Source organism: Eutrigla gurnardus, assembly GCF_963514095.1.
Source record: "Eutrigla gurnardus genome assembly, chromosome: 7".
Taxonomy (NCBI): domain Eukaryota; kingdom Metazoa; phylum Chordata; class Actinopteri; order Perciformes; family Triglidae; genus Eutrigla; species Eutrigla gurnardus.
This window is the reverse complement of record NC_139921.1, coordinates 23,275,312-23,300,629: the sequence shown is the minus strand read 5'-3', so window position 1 is coordinate 23,300,629 and position 25,318 is coordinate 23,275,312. Positions and strand designations below refer to the sequence as shown.

At 40.7% G+C, this 25,318-nt stretch overlaps 2 protein-coding genes across 3 annotated transcripts; both read right to left on the bottom strand.

Moving 5' to 3' along the window:
- Positions 1 to 392: 392 nt before the first annotated feature.
- Positions 393 to 9,202, bottom strand: elavl1a (ELAV like RNA binding protein 1a). 2 transcript variants are annotated; one of them, XM_084012679.1, is made up of 7 exons: positions 9,105 to 9,202; positions 7,664 to 7,723; positions 5,349 to 5,541; positions 4,777 to 4,880; positions 4,112 to 4,274; positions 3,778 to 4,003; positions 393 to 3,324 (listed from the first exon to the last, which is right to left on the bottom strand). In XM_084012679.1, exons 2-7 carry the CDS (start codon positions 7,697 to 7,699, stop codon positions 3,000 to 3,002), a joined length of 1,047 nt encoding a protein of 348 aa, XP_083868805.1. In that variant the 5' UTR covers positions 7,700 to 7,723; positions 9,105 to 9,202; the 3' UTR covers positions 393 to 2,999. The 2 variants fall into 2 exon arrangements, with proteins under 2 accessions (XP_083868805.1, XP_083868806.1); XM_084012680.1 differs by having other exon boundaries at positions 5,349 to 5,529; positions 9,105 to 9,199.
- Positions 9,203 to 9,338: 136 nt separating this feature from the next.
- tspan37 (tetraspanin 37) lies at positions 9,339 to 11,991 on the bottom strand. Its single transcript, XM_084012681.1, has 7 exons — positions 11,748 to 11,991; positions 10,791 to 10,982; positions 10,621 to 10,695; positions 10,423 to 10,521; positions 10,166 to 10,318; positions 9,989 to 10,072; positions 9,339 to 9,799 (listed from the first exon to the last, which is right to left on the bottom strand). Exons 1-7 carry the CDS (start codon positions 11,805 to 11,807, stop codon positions 9,722 to 9,724), a joined length of 741 nt encoding a protein of 246 aa, XP_083868807.1. The 5' UTR covers positions 11,808 to 11,991; the 3' UTR covers positions 9,339 to 9,721.
- Between the last annotated feature and the right edge of the window lie 13,327 nt (positions 11,992 to 25,318).

Here is a 25,318-nt window from a genome sequence, read left to right as displayed (position 1 = left end):
ATATTTGAGAGCCTGTGCCAAATAAAGCCTCACTTTGGAGGTGGAAATATATAATATAATGGAAAACATTTCTGGTGAAGGCGGTTTCCCCCTCCACAATAAATTCTAACCTATGAACTGGAAAGTAAATGCAAAAAGCCACTAAAAGCCGCACAAAATGTACTGTGTTCAAATATATTGCAGGAGTAAATATGCAGACGTCTCCCACAACTGGTCTGAGAACATAAAAACCGGGCAGATATAATGTGAGCAGCTGAAGGCTAGTTGACATCGTCTAAGGGTAATAAGAACTTAAGTGACCTGATAATAATGCTAAATTATATCTAAGATCTGAATAAAAGTCCAACTGTGCACGGCCATACCTGTGGCACCTGTCAATAAAATACAGCAAATTCTCAATAGGCTTCTGAAGAGATTTAATTCTTTAAACTCTGAAAAGCCTTTGTGTTTTTATTGAAATGATCCAATGTTAGAAGACATTTATTGGACTTGAACTTAGTGTCCTTCAAAACCAAGGAAACAAAATAATCCATTTAAAAACACTCAAAGTAGTAACAAGTATGACAGCATACATTGTCAAATAAATAGTTGCGCCTCCCGATGTAACTTACACCATTTATAAATTAAGGCGGAATGCAGTTTAATCTGATTGCCCCTGAAACAAATTCACTTGCATTAATCATGCAACTTCAACTAGACTGCTGCAAAAACAAGCAGTAACATAAACGTCAGTAGAAAAAAGAAATTATAGAAAATAAAAGGATGACAGTCCAAGACTACGACTTTCTATTGGCTGCTTTGAGCAAGCCACAAAATATTGCACAAAGTTAAGGTTTATGACACAAAAATAACATGGAATTACTAAATCAAAGCACTTTTAAGATCAAAAATCAGAAGATTGCAAAGGGCATACCCCATTTTGAAGGGGGCACACAGATTAAAGAGGCATTTAACGCAGCTTCAGGTGGATTTTTGCAACAACATTTTTTTTTTAAAAGCAAATCCTTAAAGTGTGGGAGATACTGCTCCCAAAAACGATATTAAAATGTTGTTCAATTTGTGGTTAAATCAAGAACAATGGTGGTACCGATGGTAATGGTTCACCTTTCAACCGCCGCGAAGAACAAGACAATGCACCAGAATCATCACTTTTAAAAGACGAACTGTGATGTAAATGTATCACTGAGCTGTCCGAAGCCTGGCTGGATAAAAAGTATCCCCCTTTCGACAACGATCAGAGCCATGGGTTCGGGGGTAAAAGCCTAAACCTTGTACTGCTGTACTTATATGCCGTGTTGAAATATCAAGTGCTGCGGATGCACAGCAAATCTGGCTTCACTTGAGATAACTACACTTCGGTTGGCAAATTAAATGAAATGTGAATATACATCACCCGCCCATAACACCCGGGAATCAAATTTACTGAGCCCGACGCCAATGCACAATTAAAATAAAGTAAAATGCACCAAAAGTTCCAACTTACAGCATAAACTTGCTAATTATTTTTAGCTAGTTACTAGTTATTGTTCAGAGGTTCAAACACATCTTAGAATAGTTGCTTATGAAATGTCTTCCCTATGTTTCTTTCATTTAAAAGCGTCCCATGAAAACACTTTCGGTAAAAGCCTGTTTTCTTGTGACCGTGGATCTTTGATGAACACTGCAGATTTGCTACAAGAAAAATAATAGAACAAATTGCCAAACCAAATCTAAAAAGGTAAATAAAAAAAACAAACCAAACAAAACTTTCGGCAAAAAGAAATAAAATTTAATGGTTTATGCTCAAAGTAAAACAACCAAAACAAAAGAAAGGAAGAAAAGAAAAGCAAATCAAAACTGAAATCATTAACAAAAGGCCATTAATTTGTCTCCAAACTTGAAGTAAGCACTTGTTAAAACAAGTTTGGGAGTTACATTTTAACAAATAGAAATCAATGCCTTGAGAAAGAAAAAGAAAAACATTTTCCAAACTAAAAGAAAACAAATTAACTCAAAATCAAAGAAAAAACAGAACGACATACTGAGCCAAAGTGATGTTGTTCTCAGATATAACCTTAGTACCTCTTTAAAAAAAGCTTTACCTTCAATCTGCCCAGAAAACTCTTCTGTAATGGGATCAAATCTCTCCCTGACTTTGGTCCATCTTAATTCCCTACTCATTGAATGGGGTTCATATTGAACAGGACTCTCCTGAAACACAACTTATAGTAAAAAGACACTTTAAACAGGGATAATAAAACAAAAACATCAACCTCCAAAGCTTGTCATGCTTAAAAGTGTTAACATGGTAGGAGGGTAATCAGTCATAGATCAACATCAAAAAGACGGATATTCATAGTAACCTAAAGCAGACTGGTTCAAAGTGCTTTGCTCTTAGACTGACTCAAGACAGTGAGTGGTATTGTAGTTCTGTGTCTCCAATGGATGATAATTTAAGGCATCTATTTCTATTTATGAGGAGGATCCAGGATAGAGCACTGCTTTCTCAAAACTAAACCACTGGTTACAAGCGAATTCTTGTTTGTCTCCTTCTTTATATCATCCACAAAAATGTCAACAATTGGTGAACATTTTAAGGGGCTTTCCTTTTGCACCGTATTCTCTAGTGCGCTGCTCGGAACGACGTGCTTGCCTCCTTTATCTAGTCCCCTACAGTTAAACATGCAACACGTAAGGACAGTATTTTTTAACTTTTTAGATAATTTTCATTAAGTTATCTTGAGGTTATCATGGGATTCTGCACTTGCCATCCCCTCACTAAAAATGAAAACTACTGAGTGTCCTCAAGCTCCAAGCATGAGTGTAAAGATGAAGGAAAAAAAACCCTAAACACTCTTTTAGACAAGTACAAAGGTGCAGAAGCGTGTCGTTTAACTCTGAATACACTAAAACCCAAACAGATGTGCCAGACTATGAAAATTCATACTTCTGCTCTCTGCTATAAAAGCCTGGCGCAGGTTATTTCCATCTCTCCTCTACACCCGATTGTCCAGCTCTCTCTACTTGTGGCCCTTGCTGGTCTTAAAGGACACTTGCAGCATCTTGTCTCCGAGCCGGTAGCCGTTCAGGCTGGCGATGGCCATGGCTGCCTCCTCGTAGTTCGTCATGGTAACGAAGCCGAAGCCTTTGCACTTGTTGGTGTTGAAGTCTCGGATCACCTTGACGTTGGTGACGGCGCCGAAGGGGCCGAACATCTGCCAGAGGATGCTCTCGTCGGCGTCCTGGCCCAGGTTGTAGATGAAGATGCACCAGCCGGAGGTGGCGTTGCCAGGGACACTGACATTTCCGACATTACTCATGTGATCAACGCCCATGGGGGAGAACCTGGAGAAGAGATTGTTTACTTGTGGATTAATCAACACCGAAATGAAATATTTGCATTTTTATCACCACATCAACAGTTTGATTATTATTATATTTACCTGTTTTTTTGTTTTACAATCTTAAACTAATGCTAACTTTCATTAACTGATTCATTTGTTGATTATTTTCAGGATTAATTGTGTGGTCAGGGATGTCACCGTTAAACCAGCGTCAGTTAACCACTGAGAACAGTTACAAACGTCGTCTATAGGTTAACCAATTGAGCTGTTCAGACAGGGCACATCGCAAAAATCGACCTCCCTTATCCAAAAAATATAAATAAAATGCCTATCGCAATTTCCCAATACCCTGAATGGATCATCATTCTTTTATGTTATAGGCAACATCAGGCTTGATTTAAACATTGCCTTCTTTACTTTGGAAAACAAAATAAATGCATAGTTAGTGTATTACCTGAAGCGCTGTGCCTGGTGGTGTACTGGCCCTCCGAAGCGTCGGGACTGGTTATGGTAGAGCTGAGAGATGAGCTGTGTGTTCTTCGCCTGATTTGGGTTGGCAGCAAACTTCACGGTGATTGGCTCGGCGGCTCCAGGTGGTTTTTGGCCGTTCAGGGTTTTGACAGCCTCCTCCGCCTCCGCACGCTTGTCAAACCTGATAAAAGCCACCCCACGGGACGAGCCTGGGTATGAGACAGCAGCTGGTGAGTGCCTATTCTGATACAAGCACTCCCTCTTTTCAACAACATATGTTAGCAAAGAGAATTTTTAAAAGTAAGCAAGTCATTTACCTGTTGTACCCGTGGCCTGGTCAACAAGTACACGGGAGTTAATGATGTGTCCAAAACGTGAAAACATGTCCTCCACATCCTTCTGGGTCATGGCCTTTGGCAGGCCGCTGATATACAGGTTGGCATCCTTTATTGTATCAGAGCTGGGCCGTGCAAAAGAAACCTAGCAACAGGAAGCAACGATTGCCAGATTAAAACTCTACGGGTGCAAACGTACAAAACAAAAGAAAGAAATAAACACTAAAAAAGTACAATGAACTGTTGGCATTTTTAGCACTTTTTGGGATCGACAATGATAACTAATTCATCTGAAAAGTTTTAAAACTTTTGGACTATAAAAGAAACCTGATTGATTTTATGTATATAAGCAAATATTAGAAGCACAAAAGAACATTACAGCAACAAAACAAAAAAAACTCCACCTGATCGAAAAAGCAATTTTTCCGGATTTAAATACATGAAATACAATTTGACAGAATGTGTCAAATTCAAATTAAATTCAAACTCTACAGACATGTCAGATAGGGCAGTGAGCTGTAAAAGCAGTCTCACTTCCACGGGCTGACATGTACTAGCTAGTTAGCGGACAGCACAGGAGCCACAGGAGAGTTATACGACATGACATCTTTGGTTTGAGAATTGTAGAACACCTTGTTGCACGTTACCTTGATAGTTTTGGACTGTAGCCTTAGTCCATTCAGAGTACTGATAGCTCTGTCTGCATCACTAGGGTTAAGATAGTTAACAAATCCGTACCCTAAACTGTGGCCTAGAGAAAAAAAAAGGAAAACAATAAAATAAAACAAAAAAAACGTTGTATAGTTAAAAAAATCTGCAAACAAATAAATATTTTAAAACAAAAACAAATCTTAACATTGCATGCTGAGCTAAACAAACAAATAGACTGTCTACAGAGCAGGTTGAAATGAATAAAAACAAGTCTATGGTGGTGAAAAACTGAGCAAACTACTACCCAACTCAATCTTGGATATATTTCAAATAAAAGTTACAATTAAGACACTGGGGCCAGAAAATAGGCCCTTCAGTAGATATCCTGTCAATAAAAGGTCATTTGAAAATGAGCGACAGGCCAAACCATACCTCAAGTCATAAAGCTGAACCACCACTGATGTATTCAGAGATCGTAACACAAACCCTTTGCCATTTAAAACAAAATCTTGTGTTTAAGCGTCCCTCTGGTCTGTCACAGGTATTATCGCTTCAGAGAGTAGCATACCTGCGACTTTGTCTCGAATCAGCTTGGCAGACTCCACCTCTCCGATGCTGCTGAAGAGGCTCCGCAGCTCGTCCTGCGTCATGCTCTGAGGCAGGTAGTTCACTATCAGGTTGGTCTTCGAGTCCTTTCCCTCGTCCCCTCCCATGTGGTCTTCATAACCGTTCGACATGTCATACACCTCCTGTAGGTCAGCCAAGTGGGCCGGAAAGCACAAAGCGGGGTAAGTACACAGTAGGGCTGTTCGATTAATCGATTTTAAATCGTAATCGCGATTATGTATTTAGAACGATGTTAAAACGTGAAACTCGTAAAATCGATTTTTCACACACCTCTACCTCCTTCATGGGTTACATTATTATTTAGCATGCAAAGACCCAGTTTAGTTTAATTAGAAAATGTCTTGTTTTATTTAATTGGAAATATAACTTACTGTATGTTTGCAAGTGCTGATTTGCTGATTTTTTTCTTATATTTTTTCAAACTTTATTTATTTTACAAAAAGAGTTTTGCACTTTATTCATTCATTTTTTGTTTAATAAGAGCAAATTGCATTTAAAGCCCAATGGGGGAAATGTTCAATAAAAAAGCAGCATATTTGAAATAATTTCTTTGCCTTTTTTCATTTCACAAAATAATCGTAATCGTAATCGAAAATTGGATTTTGAGAGAACAAAATCGAGATTTTATTTTTAGGCAAAATCGAACAGCCCTAGTACACAGGGCTATAGTTTAAACAATACATAGACTACACAGGTCTTACAATGTTTTGCTGCACAAAAAATGCATGCTTTCTGAAAAGAAGTACCTTAATTTTAAGAACAAAAAAATCCCTAATCCCATGTTTGTTTTTTTAAAGACAAGAATGTTTGTGGATGACCTCAAGCATTAAGCAAATTCATGAAAAGTACACAGAATTACAATTTGGTTCGGATGAAGCGGATTGAATTTAGTTCCTACATGAAAAAGTCCCTACTCCAGGAGGGGTACTTCCCAAAGCCTTTTCAACCTCTGTGTCTGTCTGTTCCATTCATTCATTCCATCCAACTCAAACAACAGGATCACACCACAGTAAATGCAACAAAAAAAAATACAGTTTTCAATACAACAGAAAACCATGGATTAAAACCTTTGAAGACTACATAATGGGAACTTATTATTTTGCACAAGCATGTGACTGGTTTTAAACCAGAAATTGGTCTCAAAGTAGTGGTTTACACTAAGCCAGACTGAAATTCAAACAATGGAATGTCATGTAATATAAAGAAGCTATTCTCAAACACTGGGCAGGAGCCAATTGGTGGGACTCAGATCTAGTGGACCTCAGATGTACTGCCAAATGATGAGATTAAAAATATATTTTGTTGTTAAGTATCACCACACCAATCACGACACATCATCAGGTAGAGACAAACGTGTTGTAACACTGTTAGCTAGCCAACTTTCCCACGGATGTGTGATCCTATATACATTATATTTGTATTCATAATGGCAGACAGTGATGAGAGTAGAACATTTCATAATGTTATACTTTCTCATTTATTTGGGAAGGTGGTCCTTGCTCAAGCTACAAAAGGTTGAGAAAACCGATATAAAAGAGCACAAACAAGTTTTACATTTGCATTAAGGTAAGTAACTCTCTTAACCCAAGATAACCTCAGTCACATGTTGGTCTGCAGTCTAGTCTGAGAACCAGCCCAAAGGGCCTGAAATTAGTTCACAATGTAAAAGTGCCCACACTGAGAATGGAGCCCGACTTCAAAATACATTAAAAAGCTACTTCCACTCTCTGTTCAGCAGTGTGTCCTGGTGGACACATTTGCTGGTGGCTCAAACGGGATCAGGCCTGAAAGGGAACCAGTCTAGCGGCCAACCTGACAGAGGTCCATTCATGCGAGAGAAGGGTTGTAATTGTGTATTCTGGTGGGTAAGATACACTGCCCGAGAGAATGAATGAGAGTCCTGTATTAAACCCGTAAACATGGGCATAGCTGATGGGAGCTGGCATGCATCACTTTTTGATTTCTCTTAATCCCGTCATTTTAAAAATCAAATCATTAGTTGCATCAAAAAATAACAGATCACTGTGTACAGTCGCAACAGCCTTTACGCAATATTATAATAAGGCTCTGTCCAAAGGGAAACACTTTGTAGTCTTCAAATTTCTTGCAGCCAAATTTTTGCAACCAGATTACTGGATCTGAACATCGAATTCTTTGTCAACCACCTCGAGACCAAAAATATCTGATTGTACATTCTGTTGATAAGATTACACATTTCCGTGATGTTTGAAATGCAAGCTGAGAGCTCATACTCACTTTCAAGTACTTAATGTGTCCTCGACGAACTGCCATGAAGACACTTCACTGCTCCTGAGGCTGAAGACAAAAAACAGCTCTGTCAACGTTGCATTGATCAAACAAGCAAACATTGAGAAGTACATACATTTGACACGGACACAAACAGTGTTTTCTTAAGAAGCAAAAGCATGACATTGCCAGAAATTATGTAAAACAGAAGACTGTCTCCAATTTCTACTGATGTCTTTTTTAGTGACCAATTTGTATTGTTATATCATTGCAAACTTACATAAATTTCCTCTATGATTTTGAGTGGGCTTGAGAAGTCATTACTGGCCCTCACTACTGCAGTTATAAGCCAAATCTGCTAGTGCTTTTTTTAATTTTATTTATTTAAAATCAACACAGTGCACATTATGAAATTAGTTGGAATATAACCGAGTGCAGTATTGACTTTTCTGGATTGTAGCCAGTTCAGCTTGTCTCATGAAAGTTCAACTTGGATAAAACAGATCATAAAAGGTTATTTCCTCACACCTCCAGCAACACAAAAATCTACGTTTTATATAAAAATGGTTTTGCCATGTACAGTTTACCAAGAAAAAAAAAAGGTGTATTCAACGTTGCTGACACAACACATGGTAAACAGAAAGGATGGGAAGCTCTCCCCATGAACCATTGCCAGGAGAGAAAAGGTAGACATTGGTGGATTATAAACACCAATAACCATTATTGTTAATAATAATATTGAGCAATGAGCTGCCGCCCTCCGAGGGGAAAACTAGTCGTGTTACATTATTTTGTCCAGCATCCAGTGGAAAGAGGCGTGTCAGGTTAACCCCACAGGTTGAGCCATTAACGACGGTTACCATTATATTTACTCTTGTATTAGCTTAGCATAGTCTTCTGTAGCCACTACCTCCAGTTTATAGAAAGGCAATTAGCTCTATTTTGCGTTCATTACCAAGAGCAGAGCCATTTCACGAGTGGATCTGCGACTCGGAAATGGACAGAGGCCCGTTTAGCGTAAGTAGCATGAGAAAGCTAGCAGGCTAGCTACATGCTCGCTGCCTCCTCTAACGTGAAGGGTAACGTTAAACGTGTCCAACAAACCGGGGGGGGCACATTCGAGGCTACATTGCGTAGATACGAACACGCCCCCGGTAGGCACTTCAAGTAATTAACGTGGCGGTCACCTGCCGGCTAGCTAACGCAAAGCACCGTGCCCCTATTTTTGGAGAGCGTCGGTTGAATGCATGCACGTCCCCGCGCCGAAAACCCCAGCGGCCTGCTAACAGGCCGCGGATGCTAACGTTAGCCGCGGCTAGCTAACCCAACGGCTACAAGGGCCACGAGAGCGCATGGCAGTGATTCGCATTTGACCAAACAGCACACATCGGAACATATAAACGCGCACGGCTACGCTTCGGGAAACATTTATCGACGTCGTATGCATTACCAGCTTCAAGGGTGTTTGGTGTGTCTGCGTCCGTCTCCTATTTCTCCTTTCTGAGCGACGTAGACTTTCCTCCAAGTCAAGCCTCACGTCGGGAAGAAATCGAGGAAGGAGCGCGCGCGCGTTACGTGACAAAGCCCGCCACGCCCCCTCGCGTCCAGCCACGCCTCTGCAGGAGAGACAGCGTGGCCAACGTACAGTAATCAACACACGCACCAACGTTGAGCTAAACAGTGTGTTACTGTCATATTCACAACAAGTCATTCATTTTGTGCTTAATCTCACTGGGGACCAACAACGTTATTTATTCCAATTAATCAGTAACAGACACATTGTTGGTCTGAATGGTGCAACACTATATTTAAAGCAATCAACAGCTTTCCATAAAACATTTGGATGATTTTTGGTGTCAGACATACAGAAATAATTCACAATACAACTTCACAAAATACAGCATCTTTCACCACTTCTGTGTCACAATTGTCGTGATGCACTGGAGTGAACTTGTATTATTCAGCCGTTTCGGGGCAGGTGAGAGATTGCATGACACAATATGACATTCTGTACTATGTAGCATTATAGCACAAAATGACAACGCTGTCCCATCTTTCACAGTGTCTTTAGTCTTTGTCCAGTACTTGATAATCCACGAGTGGTTGGTACCTCATCAGCTGTGCTACTGTCAGAAACACAACAACCTGCATGATAAGAGGAAAGCAAAGGAGAAACATACTCCAGTTAACAGCCAAATTAAACAATGCTCAATAATTCACTTTTTCCAATAGGAAATTGATTTGGGTTCCCCAGTTTTCTACCAAGTAGAATATAATTAGAATAGAGCCAGATAGATAATTAACATTCAGAAAATGGTATGAAGTAATTCGCACCTCCACCAGAAAAACCAGCGGGAAGCCCCAGATGATAAACCTCAGCTCAAACTGTAAGCTCGTCTCCAGCTTCAACTGGCAGCCCTGAAAGAGACGCGGGGAGGGGGGGGTTCAAACAGACATTCATGCTGGAGCTTGAAGTGTTTATTGGTGTTGAATTTATCTGGATACATCTACCTGTGCATAAAGCAGCCATGGCTGCTCCACAGTGCCATTGCAGGAGGGGAAAGTAGAGTTGCAGCAGCTGTGAGGAACCCTGAGGCCTCCTGTACGGTTAAACCAGGAGGTTTCCAGCCAATCCCTGTAGTCATGGACGCCACAACACTGAAACTGAATCGAAAGACAAAATACATTTAAATGACAAAGTACCTGCCTTGATAAAGAGACATTATACGGATACAAACATGCTTGAGGTATCGGATGCTCGAACACACCGATTCTTGCGTCGCATCCACAGCTCGAGAGTCGGCGTCCTGGCTGCTGCCGGTGTATTCGTGAAACACTCCTCCGAGGGGAGCTATTTCTGAATCCAACTAAACAAGAAGGCAGAAGGCGTGAATAAAGTAAACGTGCAATTATTCCAGAATAGTCACGAAAGTGCAGCACATGGTTTGCTTGTGTGTCTTTTGTACCTTTGTAGAGTGGAAGTAAGCCAACGCTGAAGCCGTACTTTCCAGACAAAATACTACAACCAGCAGATAAACAAACTGGAGAAGAAAACACTGTATTACTGTGTGTACAGTCCCAACACACACACACACACACACACACACACACACACACACACACACACAAACCTTACCAGTCCCTGCAGAAAGGTGGAGTCCCTGAGGCTGAGCCAGGAGCCGAGGCAGCCGGCCGCCAACAGAAATGTGGCGCTGGCGAGAGCGAGGATAGCTGGCAGGACGATGTAGCTGTGAGAAAAAAATAAAATGCTGTGTCTGAGGTGCAGCAGCAGGTAGACTCCACTCAGGCCCACCAGCAACCCCACCACCTGGTAAACAAAGGGAATCTATTCAGACAGAATACTACTAGCTTTGTGAGACACACACACACACACACCTCCGTTGAGGTATTTTACGAGATTAAATGATATGTTTGAAAGATTGAAAACAATGTTTATATTGTTAGTTTATTATGGTTTTGAAAGGTCAGTGAAATGCATGCCCACGAAGTAAGTAGTTAAAATGTGGGTTGGTTTTAAAATGGGCAGATATTCTATTCAGTGTTCATGTTTTCTTGTTGTTTGAATTAAATGTTACACTAGTTCCTAGAGGCTGCTTCTTTTTTTTTTTGTTACTTCGCACAAATGCACAACACGAGTTTCATCACGAATCTGATGAATTTAGAAACATTTTATTTATAGCCAAGAACCATAACTTTCTAAGGAAGAGGAAGGGGAGTCTGAATTGTATTAGTTCCTGTCTCTAACACACACACACGCGCGCACACACACACACACACACGCGCACACACACACACACGCACACACACACACACACACACACACACACACACACACACACACACACGCGCGCGCACTCCTGTGTCACGTGACGTCCGAAAAGTGAGACTCAATCAACTATCCCCCATGTAGTAGATAATACAGAGCAATGCATCCGTGTCTCCTAATGGCAGCTCGGTTATTCTATGACCTTAAACAGACATAAATGAATGGTGACGTCATTAGGGCCGACCATTATTGGTGACACAGCAGAGAAACAAAACGCTCAGGTGAAGTCTTACATGTCTTACATACCCACAGAAGCTGACACGTCAACTGCAGGATTGTTTTTAGCGCTGTTCTCTGCCCGATCATGTTCACACGTCCAGTGTAGTCGACGCAACCAAGGCGTAATAATCAGAAGCCTGTGTCTGAGGAAAATGCAATCTGAAGGCTGGAGGCACGTGATTTTTTTTTTTTTTTTTTTTTTTTTTACAATAACAACTTTCCTTCCGCAAAGGCCAAAGATCAACTTCCCCTAGACGTCTCTGAGGTCTGAGGCGGTAATGCAGCACAGCAGCCTGTTTTATTTAAAGGCAAGGGTCGGAGGTAAGGCAGAACTGTGACTTTTTATGCTACTGCGTGAATCTGAAGGTGAAGACAAGGCATGAAGTCCAGTGATCACCTGGGTGGCTGTGCTGACGTAATGTATTGGTAATAACACCGTCAATGCATTCCTGCTTCTGGTCGACAGCGCCCTCTGGCGACTTTAAGACATATAACCACAAAGAGAGTTCAAATGAGTAAAACAAGGGGACAATACAAAAAAACATCAAACTACTCAGATACAAGTAACAGTCCTGCATTAAAAAGTGACTTCAATAATTCTGCAGGAGCAACAATATAAAAATAATGATTATGTGCACTTTTACTGTAATTGATCCTCATTACTTAATTAGATCAAGCTAAGTGAATTAATACATTGGATCTATAATAACATATGATATCTTATAAACTGATTATATTTTGTGATATGGAGAATCTGAATAGCCAAAGCAACACCTAGAGGTACAAAACAAATGTTTAATTTAGTTACTGCCCTCAGGGATGTTAAAATCCCATTGATTTAATGCCCCTTAATGTATATAAGTTAACTATGGCGTCTGAGAGTTTATAACCAGAAAATATGGTAAATAACTAGTTGTAGCAGAAGGGTTTGTGAGGTTTAGCTTGTGCTTGGTGAGGTTTGTGTCAGCTCTGTGTTCACTGGTCTGTGTCTCCTCAGCAGCTGCAGAAGGTTCCTGCTGGAACAGCTCAGCTTCTCTGCAGTCTGACTGAGGGAGGTTTTTGTACGACGACAAATCACTGTGTGAACACCGAAGCACTGTTTATATAGTGGTAACTCTGACAGTAATAAACTGCTGCATCTTCAGCCTGAACTCCACTGATGGTCAACGTGAAGTCAGAGCTGCTTCCACTGCCACTAAACCGAGATGGTGTTCCTGATTGAAGTGTGCTAGCGTAATATATCAGGAGCTTTGGAGGCTGTCCAGATTTCTGTTGATACCAGGACAAAAAATCATTATTGTGAACAGGTCGACTAGTCTTGCAGGTGAGAGCGACAGTGGATCCTGGAGTAGATGTCACTACTGGAGGCTGAGTCACAGTCACCTGACCGCTGCATCCTGCAGGACAAAACAAATCATTCATTCATCAGCAGAAGGAAAGGAGAGAAAAGGCGAGGCGTCGTGTTTGAGATGTTGCCGAGCCAACGAACCTGTAAACCAGCAGCAGGCCAGCGTCCAGATGAGGATGGTGATGAGAGTCATGGTGGTTGTGGTCTCTGCTGTGTTGACTGACAGATCTGAGTCCTGCAGTGTTGAACTCACAGGACTATAAAGCTTCTCAGTTCACTGGAGGATCAGCTGACGATGCAAATTGCCTGCCCCTCATAATACGGGACCGTCCCACGTTTATGAACTTTAAGACTCATTTAAAATTGTGGCTCAGGGAAAATCAAAGCTGCACTCACTTTTCACTGCATCACACACTTCATTATGTGTGTCACTCACATGTCCTGTTGCATCTTGTCTTGTCTGTTGTTGTTAGTGTTTGTCTTGACCCTCAGATTAAATATGAGGGTGTTGTATGTATGTTACTTTGTTTTTATGGTTTCTATGGTTTCTGCCTGGGTACAATAGATGAAAACTAGCCATTGTACTATCGAGTATTTACATTGTGTATTTAAACTGATGTCCATAAATATGCACTGTCCCTATTAAATAAACTAATAGTTCAATAAATAAAGCTTCCTCTCTATGGGAATGATTTCTCTGAGTTTTATTTGTTTCACACAAAGAGAAACGATTTATTCATCAAGAATGTAGCATGAACCATAAACCATCATTAAATAAAACTGGATCATAATGAGCCTGTGTTTGTATTTCTTTTACATATTCAACATGAAAAATACCGTCTTGATATTTTCAGTATCTAATACATCTGTTAGTAGAGGAGATGGTCGTATGATTATTTCTCTGTGACATTTGAAGAGAAAATAGCACGCAAACATGAGAAGACATCAGCTGTAAAAATGATCACATATGTCTTCAAAACCTCTCACCCTGACTCAGAAAACCCAGCATGACAATCAGAGTTATTGGCAACATCATCCTGAAGCAGTTTTCAGTGTGAGTACGAGAAAACAGTTCAGACTCACGGTGACACGAGAACTTAAAACTGCGAGGAGCAGCGATGCATTCAAATCATGCAAAACCCGTTTGGGCCCAGCTGTGGTTGTGGAAGTGAAAGGGAGAGAGGAGGTGGAGGAAGTAGAGGCTACATCTCCCTGTGGACTGATTCAGAACATGAAGAAACTGCTGACTCTCTGTTTCTCACCTCTCTGCTGTTTCTGTCTTTGTCAATTTTCCCAAAGGCCTTTGTACTTTAAATAGTTGCATGCTGCCCTCTGCTGGCTGTTAATGGAGATGCTCCAGATGTTACACTGATGGATTTGGGGGATCAATCATGTCCATCCATCCATCCATCCATCCATCCATTGTCTACCGCTTATCCTTGGGGTGTTAGTGGGTCATGTAGAGTCGAAGTCCTCGCTTCGGGGCATGAGGTTTGACCAGTATTTGAAGGTAGATGGGTGTTGTTCCATTGATGGCCCTGAAGGCCAGTGCCATCGTCTTGAATTGGATGCGTGCTGCAACAGGGAGCCAGTGGAGGTCACGGAGGAGGGGGGTCACATGGGAGAATTTGGGTAGATTGAAGATAAGGCATGCTGCAGCGTTCTGGATACGCTGCAATGGTTTAATCGCAGGAGAGAGTTGCAGTAGTCAAGGCGGGAGATGACCAGTGCTTGGACCAGGAGTTGCATTGCATCCTTTGTGAGGAAAGTCCGAATCCTGCGGATATTGTAGAGGGCAAATCTGCAGGATCGGGCCACAGCAGTGATGTTGGGGGTGCAGGATAGTGGGTCATCGATAGTTGGATTATGAAATCATATTCTGCTTTATATGTCTCTGATCTATTTTGTTACTGATTTTATAATATATGATATTATTGTAAGCTCCTATGTGTCAGGACTGGACTTGAAGGAGGACTCAGGCGCAGAGTGAGGACAGTAGAACCAAGCTTTTATTCACAGACTTTGCAAGATTCCAATAAACAGAGTGACAACGAAATTCGGCTATGAAATGCTTGATCCCTGCCTTCAGGAAAAAGGGAGAGACGGGGAAGGGAAAGGGTAGGCAGCGGACGCAACAAACACCAAAACGGAAAAGCGCTCCGAAGGGGAGGATACAAAAGAAAAGGCTAACTAATCGTCTAATCTAGCGAGGACTAATCTATGAACTTTAATAAACAGAAAACGCTCCAAAAGGGAGGATACGGGGCTACAAAAGGATTAACTACTCTTACTCTATGAATAACTCTAGAACGGAAAAACTCTCCAAAAGGGAGGGCACGAGGCTACGAAAAGGAATAGCAACACTAACACTAGGAAGAACTCAAGAACAGAAAACGCTCCAGCAAGGGAGGAATATAACAATATCGCTAACAGGGCTAAAGAACAGAAAACGCTCCCAAAAGAGGAGGACAAAAACTACGACGAGAATACAAACTAAGGTAAATCACTACTACGAGAATATCTAACTATGAACCTGGAACTTAAAACATTACAAAACCAAAAATCACTCGTCTTGAGGAAAACCTGAAACTCTGGAATATACAAAACTTGGTCGAGAACGATGGCTGTGGTCAAGGGCTGGACGTATACGTGGGACGAAATACCCTGGCAACGAGACAGGGGAAGACACAGTCTATATAGACATCAGGGAGGGGAGCACAGGGGACAACAATCAGGGATTAGGGATGATGTCAGACCAGAGACACATGAGGAAGAGCAAGTGACCTGAAACGAGAGGAGAGTTACTTTTCAAAATAAAACATTCACAAGACAGAAAACCCAAGACAGGACACCCCTCACCGCTGTGTGACACTATGGGTTTCATGCCTCTCCTTGTTTTGTCTCCTCTGTTTCTGTTGTGCATTTTAATTGTGTTAAATGAATCAAATCAAAAATATTATTCAGTATATTCAGTAATATAGTTCAGCTTCTCTGAAGACAGCATGAAGCTCTGCAGCCCATGGAACATTCTGAACTTCACTCCAAAGGAAAACCTTCTTACTGATCCTATTATCTGACATATTAATGAAACGATTCCACAGTCTAATCATTTCACATTTCCTCCTTATTGATCCAGGAATCCAACCCATGTCACCCTGAGCAGCACATTTATGAATGCCCAGAAAACAACGTATAGCTCTGTTTTGTACTGCATCTGAAATTGACCTTTCTTTAAATCCCCATATCCCTGCAGCATAATTCATAATAGGAGAAACACATGCATCATACAGTTGAGAGTAAGTGGAATATCCCAGGTCTTTACATATTTTTAACTTGTTAACAACAGACCCCAAAGCTCTGCTAGCTGAACCAGCCAAGAGTTTAATTCCATTTTCGTAAGTCATAAATTCATCAAGAGGGAATCCCAAATATTTGTACTCAGATTCATATTCCAATGTCATGTTCCAGAAAGTGAAAATGTTCCCACTTCTTGGAACCCTTTTTTTCCAAAAATGAATTATCTGTGTTTTACTCTGATTTATTGACAGCCTCCATCTGTAACACCAGGTCTTTAATAAATGTAACATAATCTGTAAATCATCTTCTGATTCAGCCAGCAGCGCAGTATCATCTGCATACAGCAAAATACCCACAGTTAAGTCCTGATTCAGTTTATCAGGATCATTCAAGACAGGCCTTCCTGTCTGCTTTTGTTTAACGTTACACTCTCTTCAGGAGCTGATCATGTGACCTTCACCTGCATATTACACATGAAGGAGGAAACCTGTCTCCTGCATTTTAACGGTCTGTTTGCATTTAATTAAAAGTTGATACATTTTAAGGGATAACAAATACTAAAAAGGTAAACACTTCTTTAAAAGTATAACATTTTCCAGGTCACACTGCTTTTAGCACCAAGACACAAGAACAGACAGTAGTTTGTCTAAACAATGGTTTGATGTTTTTTTTCAGATGAAATCAAAAAATATTTCCCTGAATTGGAGCAGAAACAACACGGTTGCAGCTGGAGGCCCGATCACTCTGAACCAAGGTTGGGCTGATAATGAAACTGGAGAAATATCTGAAAATGTTAAGAAATAATACTTTGAAGTGAGAGGCAGAGATCCCAGTAATGTGTGTGCTTGGTGAGGTTTGTGTCAGCTCTGTGTTCACTGGTCTGTGTCTCCTCAGCAGCTGCAGAAGGTTCCTGCTGGAACAGCTCAGCTTCTCTGCAGTCTGACTGAGGGAGGTTTTTGTACGACGACAAATCACTGTGTGAACACCCAAGCACTGTTTATGAGATGGAGACTCTGACAGTAATAAACTACTGCATCTTCAGCCTGAACTCCACTGATGGTCAAAGTGAAGTCAGAGCTGCTTCCACTGCCACTAAACCGAGATGGTGTTCCTGATTGACGTGTGTGAGCGTATTTTATCAGCAGCTTTGGAGGCTGTCCAGATTTCTGTTGATACCAGAACAAAGCGCTATCTCCATCATCATATGTGTGAACAGGTCGACTAGTCTTACAGGTGAGAGCGACAGTGGATCCTGGAGTAGATGTCACTACTGGAGGCTGAGTCACAGTCACCTGACCGCTGCATCCTGCAGGACAAAACAAATCATTCATTCATCAGCAGAAGGAAAGGAGAGAAAAGGCCAGGCGTCGTGTTTGAGATGTTGCCGAGCCAACGAACCTGTAAACCAGCAGCAGGCCAGCGTCCAGATGAGGATGGTGATGAGAGTCATGGTGGTTGTGGTCTCTGCTGTGTTGACTGACAGATCTGAGTCCTGCAGTGTTGAACTCACAGGACTATAAAGCTTCTCAGTTCACTGGAGGATCAGCTGACGATGCAAAGCCTCCTCTCTATGGAAATGATTTCTCTGCTCTCAACAGACTGAAGGCAACGTGGGACACGAAATCAGGAGCTAACTATTAGCTTTGGTGTTTTTCCACGTGCGCTGTCATGGAGAGTATTTGTTGCTTTGCTACTATATAAAAGTAATGTTCATGCTGTAGTTATAACAAGGTGTGATGGATATTTCTGTACATTTGTGTTATATGCTGTACATGTGCGGCGCAGCTGCGTCATTGTGCGCTGCTGGTGTTTAATATTAATATGTAGCCTGTTAAGGAGAAAATTGATGTGTACTTGAAATATGTTTGAATGTGAATGTGATGTATATGTTTGATGTAATTTAGACTAGTTCATGACTTAATATTACCGTAATCATAATTAATGGTTAAAAAGCTAAGCATTCATGAGTTGAATACTACTGAATTACAATAGTATTTTGAGTTTGTTATGATGTTCATTATGGCCATAGATTGAATTCATGACATTAAAAGTAATAGCCTTGTTTTACACAGGCTAGGTTTTTCCTGGGATCACTTGATTTGGATTTGGATTCTGAATTCTCCTTGACGAAGGATAATTAGAGCTGATACAGGGTTTGTCCTGCAGGAAGGATCACCTATCCTTTCTTTCACACTTGGAGTTCACCGGTGTGGTAGGACTTCTGAATGACTAAACTTGACTATTTTCTTTTTGTTGACTAACTGACTTATTAAAGGACCTTGTATTCTGGATTGAAGACACTTACACTGCATTCTGTGTAAGTGTAAGGGAGCCAATTTAAGGATTTAAGAATTGGTGTAATGTGCTCACATTTTTTCGTCTTTGTAAGAACTCTAGCAGCAGCGTTCTGAACAAGCTGTAGCTGCCTGACAGTTTTTTTCAGAAGACCTGCAAGGAGACCATTACAGTAGTCTAGCCTACTAGTAATAAAGGCATGTACAAGTTTTTCTAAGTCTTGAGCTGACATGAGCCCTCTAAGTCTTGCTACATTTTTGAGGTGATAGTAGGCTGATTTTGTTACTGATTTAACGTGACTGTAGAAATGTAAATCAGAATCCATAATAACCCCAAGATTTCTGGCTTTGTTTGAGGTTTTCAGGGACAGAGAGTGAAGGTGTTGAATTACTTTAAACCTTTCTTTTTTAGCACCAAAAACAATTATCTCAGTTTTGTCCTCATTTAGTTGTAGGAAGTTTTGGCACATCCGGTCTTTGACTTGCTCAATGCATTGGCACAGAAGATCTATGGGGCGAGAGTCGTTTGGTGATAGTGCTACATAGATTTGGGTGTCATCGGCATAGCAATGGTGCTCAATGTTATTATTTTGCATGATTTGTCCTAGTGGGAGCATGTAGATGTTGAATAAAGTCGGCCCCAAGATTGAACCTTGGGGGACTCCACACGTTACATTGGTAGGTTCTGATACAAAGTCGCCAATGGAAACAAAATAGTTCCTATCTTGTAGATATGACTTGAACCAGCTTAAGACTGTGCCTGAGAGCCCCACCCAGTTTTCCAACCTGTCCAAAAGTATTGAGTGGTCGACAGTGTCAAATACAGCACTGAGGTCTAATAGCATTAATATTGAAGTTTTGCCAGAGTCTGTGTTAAGACGGATGTCATTTACAACTTTAATAAGGGCCGTCTCGGTGCTATGAAAAGGTTGAAATCCTGACTGGAAGTTGTTGTGGCAGCCAGTTGAAGCCAGGAAGTGATTTAGTTGTCTGAGGACAACTTTCTCAATTATTTTACTTATGAAGGGTAGATTTGAAATTGGTCTGTAGTTGTTGATAATAGAGGCATCTAGGCTCCGCTTTTTTAGAAGAGGTTTAATGACTGCAGTTTTGAAGGTTTTTGGGAAATTGCCTGATTGAATGGAGTTATTAACTATTTGCAATACGTCTATTGATAGGCAGTCAAAAACATTCTTAAAAAAGTTGGTAGGTAAAGCATCAAGGCAGCAGGTGGATGATTTTAGATTTGGCACCGTTTCCACTAGAGTTTTAGAGTCTATGGCATTAAAGCTGGCCATCATTGCTGTGTTACTTTTGCCTGAACAGAGTGGTGATCCAACTTTTTTGTTTGAGATATTGATAGCGCGTCTGATGCCTTCAATTTTATTAGTATAAAAGAATGCAAACTCATTGCATTTCTGCGTGGAATGGAGTTTAGCTGGTATTTATGTTGGGGAGTTGGCATTTTTTAAGAGTACAACTTCAAGTACTACTCCCTGCAGAAAATGAAAGCTAATAGTCGTTTGTTTATTTTGCTGTGACATTTGAAGAGAATATAATATTTTGAAGAAGAAACTGAATGGATTTTTATATCATGACCTGCAGCAGGCCGTTCTCACTTCAGTCACACTGAAGGAGGTTTTTGTACGGCGACAAATCACTGTGTGAACACATAGCCAGTATGGTAACCCAGACAGTAGTAATCTCCAGCATCTTCAGCCTGAACTCCACTGATGGTTAAAGTGTAGCGAGAACCAGATCTACTGCCACTGAATCAAGACGGCGTTCCAGAGAAGCTAGTTGATACTCCATATATAAGAAGTTTGGGAGCCTGTCCAGGTTTATGAAGGTACCAACTGAGATCACCACCAATATCTGAGCTCCCCGTGGCGGTGAGTTCCACAGTCCCTCCAACACTAACAGACTTGGATTTGTCGGCCTGAGTCAGAAATTTTTGGGCAGAAGTCTCTGAAATGAGAAATGAAATGAGATTTTGAGAATGAAATGGAATAGCCAACAACATGCAGCAGCAGTCTAAATTATAACAATCATACAGAGATTAAGACATAAAGAAAATAGCACGCAAACATGAGAAGACATCAGCTGTAAAAATGATCACATATGTCTTCAAAACCTCTCACCCTGACTCAAAAAACCCAGCATGACAATCAGAGTTATTGGCAACATCATCCTGAAGCAGTTTTCAGTGTGAGTACGAGAAAACAGTTCAGACTCACGGTGACACGAGAACTTAAAACTGCGAGGAGCAGCGATGCATTCAAATCATGCAAAACCCGTTTGGGCCCAGCTGTGGTTGTGGAAGTGAAAGGGAGAGAGGAGGTGGAGGAAGTAGAGGCTACATCTCCCTGTGGACTGATTCAGAAGAAACGTTGGACTCTGCATCTCTCTGCTCCTTCTGCCTTTGCTGGTAAATAGATACAGGCCGCCCTCTTCTGGCTGACTCCATATTACCATGACATTTAATTTGTACAGACCTTTGCTCTTCTCCTGATCATGACATCAGTCTAATCTGGATGCTTCAGCTGTGATACTATAGAGGTCTCAGGGGGAATGCTAGAAAACTGCACACTTGCTTATCTTCTCCATTCAAGATTTGTTTAAGCCTTCAAATCCTTTAGGTTACTTGTGGCTAGTATTTTGAGCATGTCCTTGCTTTCCTCTGAAGGTTAAAGGATTATCTGCATTGTTTAAGGTTTTTTTAAATGGGTAATAATCCCTTAAAGGGACTGTCATTCTTCAATCAATGTCAAAGTTGTGTTTATGGATAAATAAATACTATCACTCTGCTTTTTGTGAAAAAGCTCTTTCATCAAGTTGTCATCAAGCGTTCCAAAAACATCAGTGTGAAACAGGTTGAATCTTAAGTTGATAAAGTTGATAACATGCTTTTGCTATTTGTCCTAAAAGAAGAAACCAAACGTGTCACTCAGAGAACTTTTGTTCAGTTCAGATTCATTTCCTCCTCTGAGGCGTTTTGGTGAATTCAGGTTCTGCTCCGAGTGTCTTTTTGAAAGATGCTAATCCTGGTTCAGTTCGCTTGGCTCATTCAAGAAAGGCTTTTCACAATAAAAGAAACCTTTATGAAACAGTTGGTTGACAGAAAGAAAAACACACACAGGTGGGATGTTTTTCTTCTACCAGCTGAGCTGTAAGGACGCTGTGAGAGGAACTGAGTTCACAAAGATTCAAACGTTGTCAGTTTGAATCTCAGCAACATCAACGAAAGCTGCGAAAGTGACGCAACGTTTCCGATGTTTGTCTGTTCCTTTGTGACCTTTTTAAACCCGGACACACAAACATGTACTTAACCCTTAAGAGTTCCTGGGGACATTTTGTGCCATTCTGTTTTTTATTTTCAAGCCATTTTGTCTCGTTTAAATGAATATAGCTCACATTTTCCAGAAGATATTCATTTTTGAAACATTTTAGAATTTTCATCTCAGTTTGTTAAATTAGCCTAAAATGGCTAAGCTACACAAAAACCGACACATTTGTTCCTAGTGACAAAAAATGTCCCATTGTAAACCATTGAAAATGGCTATTTTTATCCCACATTTATCTCAACATAACTAATGCATTCCTTTATGTTAATATTTCCTTTTGGACTACTGGCTTTTCATTTAACAGTTTTATATGTTAAATCCACCAGGTGGCGCTACTTTTTCCCCATTTTAAGCATGTCTCAAAATGTCACTCTTTTTACTGTTTTCTGCAAGGGCCCTTGCTACTAAAATGACAAGTGTGTGTCATCTTTGATGTTGGATAATGGTGTGTGTGTGTGTGTGTCCGTCTTCATAAATCTTTTCTCTTAGAAGCCACACTCTGCGTTCTAAACTAATTAAATAATAAAAAAAATTAGTAGCACGAGAACCAAAACAAAATTGGTTCTCACTCTGGTTGTTTATGCAGGTGCACTGCAGCCATGGTCAAAAGTATGAGCAGTAGTGCAGGAGTAGTCATTTTGGAGATGGCAGACAGACATTACTGCACACAGGAGGCTCTGGACATTATCATGCACTCCGAGTGCGAGGATGGCTCCTCATCCTCCTCCGAGGACTCTGAGGCTGACATGGAGGAGGCCGAGGTAGAAGACCAGCTGGAGTCCAACTCCGACTCATCGGAAGATAAGAGTGGAGGGGAGATGGATGAAGTTGGGGCAGGATGGACTTCAAAAACTGGAAGAATTATTTGGTCCCTAACGAACTCTGCGATGCTCCGCTACATCTGCTACATCCCAGCGGTTTGGTCCCGGGACTGACACAATGGCCGGGTCAGTGATTCTGGCGGTGGCATAGATTTAAGCTGCTGCTGACAGAGGAAATCCTGCAGCATATTGTTGACCTGACAAACCAGCATGGGAGAAGCTCAATCCGAGACTGGCGAGATGTTTACTTGGTGGAACTGCAGGTTTATGTGGGGCTGCTCATTTTGGCAGGTGTTTACCGGTCAAAAAATGAATAATTGACCCATCTCAGGGCCTAATAATAATAATTGTAATCAATTACTACTTGAAATTAATTTTATTTTTATGGAAATTATTTTACTTTTTTTCTATAAAAATGGGGAGTTATGTAAACATATTGACCTTTAAAGGGTTAAAATTCTTAAAATATAATTCATATTTGGTATGTATATTTCAGACTGAAGTAGTTTTATAAGACTGACTCGTTTAAAGTGGAAAAAATGTTAATATACCATATTTTTACAGCCCTTTTTGGGAAGGTGACATTTTCTGTACTTAGGGACACGAGTGTAAGTTTTTTTTAAATCTGACACTGTAGAAAAAATAACAATGCATAAAAACCGATGTTGCTGCCAATCATTGACCCATCTCAGGGCCTAATAATAATACTAATCAATTACTACTTGAAATTTATTTCATGGAAATTAGTTTAGTTTTTTAGTTATTAGTTTTTAGTTATTATTTTTTTTCAATAAAAAAACGGGGAAGTTATGTAAACATATTGGCCTTTAAAGGGTTAAAATCCTCAAAATATAATTCATATTTGGTATGTATATTTCAGGCTGAAGTAGAAGAAGACTGACTCGTTTAAAGTGGAAAAAAATATTAATTGAGCATGTTTTTTAAGGGTTAACTCCACCAGATATTGTGCTTCAAAGCATTTTTGTGTTCATCACAGATTTACCCCATAAAAACATGAGAGGAATAGATTTTCCCATATTTAAAAACACAAAAATTAAATAGAACATACACACAATCTTAACCTTAACCCGGACTTGAACACACTTCCCCCGATTGAAAACCCTGATTCCTGACCTCAAGGGCAAAGACCAGACAAGCAGTAGAACATCAAAACGACTTCATGTTCAAAAATATACTAAATTACAGAGAAAGAAAGAACAAACACTGAAGTTTGGACCACCGATATGCAGACGATGAAGCTGTGTTTCTAACAGCTGAGCCACCTGATGGTCTGAGAGGTAAACTGTCACACAGAGAAGAAGTACAACAGGTTCCAGTGTGTTAAAAGAGATGCTCCTCCATGACCACTAGAACATCTTGAAGGATCCTAGAACCTCCAGAACGACCCTCACTGAAACCTCCTGAAAGAACAGTATAACCACCAGAGGAACCTGTAGGACCGCCCTAAAGAACACCAGACCAGGTCTCAGGCTGTCAACGTCGTGCCTCTGCAGCTTCACTCTCATCTTCTGTCTCTGCTTCTTGGAGCCGTGCCAGAGGTGGTCCAGCGGTTAAGAACGCAGACCGCCGTCGCAGGGAAGCCGCTTCGAATCCCGCCTGAGGTATGTGACACGGGAGTGTGTGAAGAGTGTGTGTGATTTCATTTCAACAACTAAAAACCTTCAAAACTTGCATTTCCCGTCGTCGTCCGTTGCGATTTGCGCGTCGATTTCAACTTGAGAATTTCCACCAACAACAACAAGGAGGGAACGAAGAAGCTGTAAATACACATGCCAGGAGGTCTAGCTAGCTAGCTTGATAGGCTAATCATTATTTATTTTTATTTTAAACTTAAATTGTACAGCGCTGTTCTCTGCCCGATCATGTTCACACGTCCAGTGTAGTCGACGCAACCAAGGCATAATAATCAGAAGCCTGTGTGTGAGGAAAATGCAATCTGAAGGCTTGAGGCACGTGATTTTTTTTTCTTTTTTTTTTTTACAATAACAACTTTCCTTCCGCAAAGGCCAAAGATCAACTTCCCCTAGACATCTCTGAGGTCTGAGGCGGTAATGCAGCACAGCAGCCTGTTTTATTTAAAGGCAAGGGTCGGAGGTCAGGCAGAACTGTGACTTTTTATGCTACTGCGTGAATCTGAAGGTGAAGACAAGGCATGAAGTCCAGTGATCACCTGGGTGGCTGTGCTGATGTAATTTATTGGTAATAACACCGTCAATGCATTCCTGCTTCTGGTAAACAGCGCCCTCTGGCGACGTTATATAAGCCATATAACCACAAAGAGAGTTGAAATGAGTAAAACAAGGGGACAATACAAAAAAACATCAAACTACTCCAATACAAGTAACAGTCCTGCATGAAGAAGTGACTTCAATAATTGTGCAGCAACAATATAAAAATAATGATTATGTGCACTTTTACTGTAATTGATCCTCATTACTATGACCCAAGCACTTAATAAGATCAAGCTAAGTGA

Bases quoted from the DNA above. Each gene is read 5' to 3' on its own strand.
- elavl1a (XM_084012679.1), bottom strand. From the start codon at position 7,699: ATGGCAGTTCGTCGAGGACACATTAAGTACTTGAAA. The intron at 4,004-4,111 runs GTAAATGACTTG...TCTCATACCCAG, and splicing joins CCAGGCCACGGGTACAACAG to GCTCGTCCCGTGGGGTGGCT. The intron at 3,325-3,777 runs GTAATACACTAA...TCTCTTCTCCAG, and splicing joins CACCAGGCACAGCGCTTCAG to GTTCTCCCCCATGGGCGTTG.
- tspan37 (XM_084012681.1), bottom strand. From the start codon at position 11,807: ATGATCGGGCAGAGAACAGCGCTAAAAACAATCCTGCAGTTGACGTGT. The intron at 10,983-11,747 runs GTATGTAAGACA...TTTGTTTACCAG, and splicing joins TGACGTGTCAGCTTCTGTGG to GTGGTGGGGTTGCTGGTGGG. The intron at 10,319-10,422 runs GTGTGTTCGAGC...CTTTCGATTCAG, and splicing joins TGGATGCGACGCAAGAATCG to TTTCAGTGTTGTGGCGTCCA.